At 28.9% G+C, this 9,871-nt stretch overlaps 2 protein-coding genes across 2 annotated transcripts; one reads left to right on the top strand and one right to left on the bottom strand.

The window, feature by feature from the left end:
• Positions 1–2,746: 2,746 nt before the first annotated feature.
• On the bottom strand, positions 2,747–6,817 carry LOC111038757 (protein ALP1-like). Its single transcript, XM_022321985.1, has 2 exons — positions 6,347–6,817; positions 2,747–3,550 (listed from the first exon to the last, which is right to left on the bottom strand). Exons 1-2 carry the CDS (start codon positions 6,815–6,817, stop codon positions 2,747–2,749), a joined length of 1,275 nt encoding a protein of 424 aa, XP_022177677.1.
• On the top strand, positions 5,635–6,066 carry LOC111038770. Its single transcript, XM_022321994.1, has 2 exons — positions 5,635–5,664; positions 5,737–6,066. Exons 1-2 carry the CDS (start codon positions 5,635–5,637, stop codon positions 6,064–6,066), a joined length of 360 nt encoding a protein of 119 aa, XP_022177686.1.
• Positions 6,818–9,871: the final 3,054 nt, after the last annotated feature.

Genomic DNA, 9,871 nt, shown 5'->3' with positions numbered 1-9,871 from the left:
ATATCGCATTCCGCCTCACCGGCTGCGAGAATAAAATAATAACACGGCTGCCTTGTTTTTTCTTGGACCGTACGTTGTCGCGTAAGCACAGGTATGTCAAAATTATTATACTTTTTTTTTTTTTTATAGAACGAAGAATTAATCATATAATATTATATTGTTATAATTGTTAGCCATACGGGCCAGTTAGTATATTCTCTTTAATGTATGTGCTAATCGCCACAAAAATAGTCAAATTGTGAAAGCAAATCTCCAAATATTTTGCCATATTAGATTGTGGACGCGAATTGTCAATAATATTTTATTTATTTCAACATAATATTGTAGTGTATTATTCTTATTCTTATTATTATAGAAATATAGGACCAGCTGGCCAGTCTGCGCTGCACCGACCTTGATTTTTTAGTCATTTTAAGTCATTTAGCTCTAACTAAATTTATATTATATTTATTCTATTTGGCAATAAGGGCCATAATATTACCGATTTATCCTGTCTAGCCATAAGGGCTGTGATTTATTATTATTATCAGTGCGGTAACTTGAGGTTGGCGACATGGGCACTTGCCATGGGCGCATTTGAATTAAATTAAAATTGGTTTTTTTTATAACATTTTTTCTCATATGTTATTTAGTTTTATTAAAAATAAGTGTAAATGTGTCATGTTCAAACATTACATACTGGATTGCGCTTTGATGATGTTTATTTATTAGGGTTTACTACTTTTAGTCTTTAGATATATAACCAAACAAAAAAAAAAATAATAAAAACTAAAAATACCTAGCCTTAAGAATATTTTTTACTTTCCAGTGGCTTCTTGCGAAAGAAGTTTTAGTAAATAAAAAATTATAAAAAATTATCGAAGCTCATTGCTCAATGTTAGGATAGGAGCGCCTTACAAATTTAGAAATATTATCAGTTGAAATTTAAAGGAGTAATTCAAACAGCTATGATGATATTATAGACCATTTCGCAGCAACAAAGGCTAGAAAGATAAAATTTTAATTTTAATTTTAATGATCTATTGTACTTTTTCGGTTTTTTTTTTTGTAAATTAAGATTTACCTACATAATATTAACAATCTATTATAACTCATTAACTATAAAGACTCAATTATTTAAAAAATATAGCTTTATTTTGATTAACACGCGTAAGAGTGTTATATTATGAGTAATAATTTATGACATTTATATAAAAATTATACCTATAAAATAAAACAAAAATAAGCTCCAAGATAAAATTTTCCAAGGGTGCCACGGAGCTGAGGGTAGTTAAGACACAGATTTGATACAATATTTGTATACCTTTTTGTTGCTGTTTTTATATTCCGTGCTATTAATTGTTATTCTATCGTATATTATGCAGCAATTCATCTTACCAACAACAGTGTAACCATTGTATTTTAATCAGTTATTTGTAAACACCCCTACTCTCGTACACATTTAGACACAAATACTCAAATTTCACAATACGCGTTAAGGTGCGTATCCACCAAAACGCACGGCCGCACGAACGGCTCCGTACGTTCGAACGTACGATCATACGACTTGGTCGAGACATGTTCCGTTTGCGTACGAACGCTATTCGTACGTGTGCGGACCTGTTCGCTCTGGTAGCGGTACATCAAAAGAAATTTGATTTTGGTTGGGACGCCATACGATCAAATGTTGTCGTGCGTTCATTTCGACATTACGCGTCAACTGTGAAGTGTGTTTTATTTTATTACTTATAAAATTATTTGTATCTAATTGTATTTGCATACATGGAGTGGCCAGATTGCAAATCTTTGCAACTTATTCAGTTGTATAGAGAAAAAAGGATTCTCTGGGATCCGCTGGACAAAAATTATAAAAATAGTAAAAAAAAAATGGATGATTGGGAAGAAATTGCAACAAAAATGAACACAGATGTGACCAATGTTAAAAAAAAAATAGAAAGCCTTCAAGGGTCTTATCGTAGAGAACGACAAAGGCAAGATACATCTCATCGTTCAGGTGCCGGTACAGATGATTTATATAAATCCAAATGGTTTGCTTTCAATGAAATGCAATTCTTGAACGACAAATATAAGCCAAGGCAAACAAAAGATACGATGAATGTAAATCAAATAGTAAGTATCTAAACAGAATATCATTATAATATAATAATACATATTATGTCTATTGTGATTATTTTTTAATAATAATTATTTAAAAAAAATAATAAGCTTTATGTTCCTATATTGGTCATTATAAAATAAAACACTTATTTTTTAGCGTATCACACTAAATCTAAATAAAAACTGAACTCATGATGCATTGTTTGTTTCATATCAAATAATTGTATATACCTAATTGTTTTACATTATTATACATTTTAGTTTGCATATTATAATAAAAGAAAATCATTATAATATTTTTTTTTACGCTTTTTTAAAATATTATTTACTATGCGATTTTTTTTTGTATTTGAAAAATAACCTTGAATTTATAATTTTGTAACTTTAATATACCTAACAGTTTTAAATACAAATTCTTAACTTTTATAAATTTTTTTTTTTTTTTTACGATTTTACAGCAAGAGAGAATAATTATTATACTTTTTAAATTAACATATCATGATAAATATTTAAAATAAAGTTATAAAAGTTTAAACAACTATAAGAATAATCTGTACTCATGCCTCATAGTACAGAATTAAGAGACTTGGTAATTTTTATTTAACATCAAACAATAGGTACCTACCTATCTAATATTTTTAATAAAAAATTATTCATAATTATCTTGCCACGGTAAACGTTCTGAAAAAAAATACTTGGCGAATTCGAGTCTAACTTCTTCAGCTGTTCTTGTGGGTTTTCGTCCGACTCTTGGTAATGATGTAAAAGATCCCATATCGATATTATCTTGCCTCCAAGTACCTTCATTGATATTTCCTTCTTTTTCCTCATCATATGTAAAACCATTGTTTGTAATTTCTTTTTTTCTTAAAAAATTATGTAAATAAACACATGCGAAGACTACTGTTTCCGCGTTATTAGGTTCCAACAACATTGGTTTTCGTAAAACCCTAAATACTGAAGATAAGATTCCAAAAACGTTTTCCACAACTCTACGGGCTCTCGAAAGCCGATAATTAAATGATCTCTGAACAGAGCCTTTTTGTTGAACACCACTGAAAGGTTTCATAATATTATCTTTTAGTTGAAATGCCTCGTCTGCTACAAAAACATATGGTATTTTATTTTCCACATTTTTCACGTATGTTGGTTCGGGTATCATCAATGTTTTATTTTCTAACGATTTATAAAACTCAGTATTTTTAATAACTCCGCCGTCTGAAATTCTCCCTTGACATCCAACATCGGCAAATAAAAAATTATAATCAGCATCCACGACAGCCATCAACACAATACTAAATGTAGATTTATAGTTGAAGTATTCGCTTCCACTGTTTATGGGAGCTTGTAATTGTATATGTTTCCCATCTATAGCACCGAGACAATGTGGAAAATTCCATTTTTCTTCGTACCCTTTTGCAACAGCTAGCCATTCTTCTTCAGATTGCGGAATCTGCAGTAAATGATAAAAAGTAAAAATTAACAGTTAAAGGACTACACAACTAAAAAAAATCGATTTTTTTTTTTTTTTTTATTGTGAGAATATAGTGCATTTAAAAAGAATAATTTTGGTGGTCTTAAAGTTGTCAGACAATATTCGTTCCATGTTTAGGTATATATTAAATAAGTCTCGTTTTACTTGTGACGTCATAAAATCACACCGTCCGACGGGCGACGGGCAGTATCTAAAATACACGCGTGGTATTTATTTAGTGCGACTAAAATAAATTGATTAAAGGTACCTATAAGTAATTAAAGTACATTTATAAAAAAAGCAGGTAAGTAAGTGGATGTCGCTCTGCTGTACAGTGATTTACAAGTGGGTTACTGTAATGGATGGTATTAAATTTGAATTCAATGATATAATATCATTGTATACGAAAAACGTTTCTGATCTGAGACGAGTTTTCAGTCTTGGATAAATTTTACAATATAAAATATATTATTTCAAAAAAAAATTTCGGTACCTATAAAATAAATTCCAAATTAATCAAATTAGATTCATTATGTTACGTAGAACCTTGTTTCAAATTTTAAATCCTTAGCTATAAAAGTTAAACATTTTATAAATTTTTAACAACTAATGAATTTGTAAATTTTCAATTCAACAAATTTTGCAAAAATTTGAAGTTTAAATGGTTATAAAATAAAGTCGTGCCTATGTATTTTTAATATTTTCTATCTGCTGTTATACTAACTTATGGGGAACTTTGTATTAAATTTTCAAGTTTTTTGACACAACGAATAAAATTTTATTGACATTTATAGAATAAAAAACTAAAAAAACGGAAAATTTCAAACGTCTATAAATAACTTAAAAATTGTTGGAATATTTTGAAAATTTTATCAAGCATAGGAAATGATGAAATAAATATTTGGTGTAAATTTCAAGTTTCTACAATTATTCGTTTTTTTTATAACAATAAAATAAGAATATTGGTACAACAGAAATTGAGTAAATATCTAATATTGTAATTCAAATGCTCATAAAAATTTAATTTGACTTTCTGGTAGAATTTTTTTTTTGATAAATGTAGAAAAACTCATGAAGAATCTTGTATAGATTTTTCAAACCTTAGATTTAAAAAGAAAAATTTTTATGAATTTCTAACTCAAAATAAATTGCTAATTTTCGTGATTTTTACGTATTTTGTTAAAATTCGAACTTTCAATGCTTATTAAAAAAAATTGTGACTATGAATTTTTAATATTATATATTTTAATATTTAATATTATTATTATACTATGTTATTTAAAATATGTCAATATAATTTTTAATGTATTTACTCAAATAAATATGTAAAAAAACTTCACAATAAAATGTATTAATCCAAGAAAAAGTAAGTATATACAATTTAAGAGTTTGTGAATCAGAAGTAGAAGGTAGGTACGTTTATATACGACTATAAAACTGAAAACGTACATATTTTATGTAATACCTATATTTTTAAATTATATTGTTGTTTTAAGTTTAAACATGTGTTATTATAATCAATTATAGTGTAAGAACTCAAATAAATCTAATAAAAAAAAAATATATTAAAAATACATAGGCACGTTTTTTTTTATAACCATTTAAAGTTCATATTTTGACAAAATTTGTTTAATTAAAAATTACAATTTGACTTTTTTGAATTATTCGAAAAAAAATGTAATTTAATTTAAAATGTTTAATAGTAAAAAAAAAAAAAAATTATACTGTACTTATAACACACGTGGGTCTATATAAAATACTTTAAAAACATTAAATCAGTATTGATTAGAATAAAAATTATTTCATTTGTTGAGTCATTCTGTAGTTATACATTGTATAATATATGCTTTTAGGTTGATGATACTATTAATACTGAAGAACCTTCGTATTCTTCAGAAAATGATTTAGATGTTACGACGGTATCAATAGAAGAACATAATATTACGCATGATATCTAGAATGAACCAAAACAAAATCCACCCGTTGAAAAAAAATTTCCAAAAAAAAAACGTATATGTGACATAGATGATGCAGACGTTAAAATAAATGAGGCCTTTGTGATCATGAAATCCATTAGTGAAAAAAAACCTGCCGTAAATCATGAATATTCACCATTTGCCACATATATTGATACCAAATTAAAAATATTTTCCCCACATGAAAAGGCAATATTAGAAAATCAAATACAGAATCTAATTTTCAATGCTGAAATGAAACATTATAGTACTCACTCTGTTCATACTCAGCCAGGTCATACTAAGCCTTTTTTCTTTCAAAATCCTCAAATGCCATCTAATTACCTTCCTCATAACAGTCTCCAGAATAATCACACCTATCAACAAATCCCAGCACAATATTCATACCAAAATATGCCATTCACAAATGTTGAAAACACTTCAAATCAACAACTTCAGTCAGTATTTATACCTCCAGAACAAAATTCTTTGTGTGATACAGAAGTTTTTCAACCATTACCGAATACAAGTATGGATTAATTAAAAATTGTTTTTCCTTATATACGTTTAATTTACATTTATACATAATTATTATGTTATTATTTGGATTTATCGAGTTGATTTTATTTTTATTTTTATTTTTTCATATTTAATAATGTTTTTTCGTATGGAAGTTAAGTTTATTTTCCCTTAATATTTATAATATTTGTTTTAATATTATCTTTGAGTTATTTAGTAATAAAGTCATGCCTCATGCATTTACACTGATATTATTATTATTATACACAATTATAATACATAATAATTATTAATTACTAACCTTGACATAATCCTTGAGAACTTCTATTATTGCAGAACAAACTTCAGGTATAATTCTAGAAATTGATTGTTTGGACACTTTAAATGTGTATGCCAGACTTATGTATGAGTCTCCAGTAGCTAAGTATCGAAGAGTTATAGCTAATCTTTCATTAGCTGGGATTGCTTTTCTGTAATTGGTATCCTGTTTTTCAATACTAGGTGAGATCATTTCAAGTAGATTGTTAAAAGTACTTGAACTCATTCTACAAAAATTATTGAAATTTGCCCCGTCTTCTTTATTCAAATCGTGTAGAAAATCGGTTGCACTGTATATCTCCCTACTTTTTAATGCAGACGTCATCCACCAACGTGGTGCTTTCCTTTTTTTCTTCTCAATTTTCTTTTTCAGTAAAGAATGAATAATAATATAACCAGCGCAAGCTGCCATAGTATCAAAGTCATGACTTCCATTAACTAAATTATTGTTCATAGTTAAAATAAAAAAGTGAACACGGTTTCTATTCAAGCGTTCGGAGCTAACTGGCGAAAATCAAGCGAACAGGAGGGACATACGTATACATGTTCGTACGATTAGGTGTAGACATTGTCACAGTATGGCTCTGAACGTACGGGTTCGTACGCCCGAACACCGTACGAAGCCGTTCGTGCGGCCGTGCGTTTTGGTGGATACGCACCTTTACGTTGTTCGACAGTATTTTCCCGGCGATCCCGACCACTACGGTTCGAGATACTACACCACTGCACACCCAGCTAGTCCTCTATATTTTTAAGACTTAGGTGATAGTGGGGCGCAACTAAGTTGGTGTTCGGGTAAGCATATTATTATTATAAGCAATATAATGTTATAATTATATTGAGTAGCAATCTCTTCCCAAGCCTTTTCTTTGTCTTCCCAGGTGAAGGTGGGTTTACACGTTCAGTTAAACTGCGCTAACGGACTGCATGAGCTCAAGTTTTCGCAAACTAACTGTATGTGTAAATGAAAATTGTATGACTGCAAAGTTCAAAATTTTGGACTGTGCGAATTCAGGCGATGCCTGAAAAAAACTGTGCAGTTATAGTAGTCGCACAGTTTTATTCCTATACATTTAAATGGATAACTGTGCGTTTTGGACAAAATAATAATTTTAAATTTACATAATACTAAATTAATATTATAATATTATGTACTACGTATATGATAATACTAATGAAATGGGCTTTACTAAAAAAATTTTAAATTAGACGTATTGTTGACTGTTGAGTACAATTTACTTATACCGATACCTAATGAGTAAGAGTGCATTTGATTTTTAGATTCTGAGCGAAGCGATGAATATATCACATATATAGCTTTGGGGGTTGATATTGTATTATGTGTTACTTTCAAACGAGGTTGTGGTTGACTGCAAGGGTGAAAACAGTACCGTTACTCTGCGGGATGTAACAATGGATCTGTTCTTAAAATCGTTGTCGAAATTCAAGTATTTGCATAAAGAAAAATTACAGTTTTGCATACGGTTAGTATTTGTATTTATACATTTTATTCATGTGATGTATGAATAATATATTCCATCCTTCAATAAATTTATAAAATTAATATACCAAATACGAACATATTTGGGTGTGAAAAATCAAACGCAATTAAAATATATTAAGCAGTATAAAATAATATTAGGCAATCAACATTCCTAGCAAGCTATTAAAATCCTTAGCCGTCCACACACTAAAATTATGCCCATATTTGGACATAAAGAAACAATGCGTCGTAGAAGAGACTACACAACGCCTGCACTTTAATTATAAAACGAAATCAGTACACATTCCGTACACGAACAACGTACACACATGGACATAATACTATATACTATTATATTGTAATACAGATAAATTTACAAAATGAATAACAAATATTATGTCAAACATTTCACCCCTACTCATATTAATCGTGTATGATATTATACACACCTTATATGTATTAAGTATTACGTATATTCTAATGCACAACTTACAACATGTGCTCAACAATACAACATTCACTTAACCAATAATATATTATACAAAGAGGAAATAACGACAACTTCACAGGAATAAAAGACCTAACAAAACACGCTCTTTGTGCGAATAATGCAAAAAAAAAAAATACAAATACAAATGCACGTTGATGCACGATTAACGTAGCAAATGTGAACAACCAACCAATTCTAACTTAACTTCAACAACAATTAAGTGAGGATAAAACGATCACAATCACTTATCACTATATAAACAAGGAGCAAGCAACAACCAGTCATTTTCTGCTCATTCAACTCATTCTCGTAATTCGGTCCAGCATCTTACAGCGATTACAAAATGCACTGTTTTGGTGAAATGCCTGCAACAAATCTAAGCCACCGTACTTACATGGTACTGATGTTTAGCAGTAGGGTAATAATCACGTGACCAGTTGCTGGTAGGCTACTACTGCATCGATGTTTATATCCATTCTGACCAGCCTCATAATAGCACACCTCTCTTAATTGTATTCTACTAAATTCATATTACATTTTCCCAGACTCACCGAAATGCAAATAGGAATATCTTAAATTTATTGTTCAATATTTATTTGTTCATTTTTTTTTCAATGCAAAACGTGAAATTATGTACACCTATAAGCAGTTATATTTCATCTTATTGTTATATCTATATTTTAGTTAACAATAAATATTACTTTTGTAAAGACTGCAGGGTGCATTCGATTGCACATCAGGACGGCCAAACGATGAAACTTCGCCAATATTATTTAATATCAGAATGCACATCTTGACATTGTAAAACGAAGGATAATAGTAAGATAAATCGATTTTGATGTTTGGTGTGTGTAGATGTATGTTTCATTAAGTGTACCTCCTGTGTAGCCATCACTCACCAATGATGCAGTAGTGTTATTATGGGAGGGGGATTTAAGTGTCAACATTTTTCATATTGATTTTGTAAACACATTATTATTATTTTTTTATGTTAGACCTACAAATAAAGTATCATTCAAATTTTTTACGTAAAAAATATACTATACACGAATTGCGTCCTACTTTGTAAAACATTATAATATACATAATGGTCGGGTAGTAGGTAATCATATTGTTCATTTTTAAAGGTTCATCATGGTGTATATTGTGCAGAGCTCCTTCAAGGCTTTATAATTTGTTGCAAAATAGGTAAATATATTGTATAATGCTATAAATTATTATGAAAAACATGGATATTGTTTCTCAAATGATTTATATCCAACTTGAAATGAAATCGGCAAAAAAAAACAAATTAAAATTAAATGACAAGGCACCTGTAAAAAGCTTATCAAAAAGTATTAAACTGATTTTTTACTCACATATTTGTGCGATTAATGATTATTCATATTAGGTATTTATCCATTTATTACCTGTATTAAAATATTTTATTATTAATTCGATTCAACGTATATTTACTTATTTTTACACCATAGTTCTACGTTGAAAAAGTTGGAAACAATTATGAGAAATTCTGTATTATTTATAAGCATGAAAAA

Source organism: Myzus persicae, unplaced genomic scaffold (assembly GCF_001856785.1).
Source record: "Myzus persicae strain clone G006 unplaced genomic scaffold, MPER_G0061.0, whole genome shotgun sequence".
In the NCBI taxonomy this organism is placed as follows: Eukaryota; Metazoa; Arthropoda; class Insecta; order Hemiptera; family Aphididae; genus Myzus; species Myzus persicae.
This window is presented reverse-complemented; position numbering and strand designations above follow the sequence as displayed.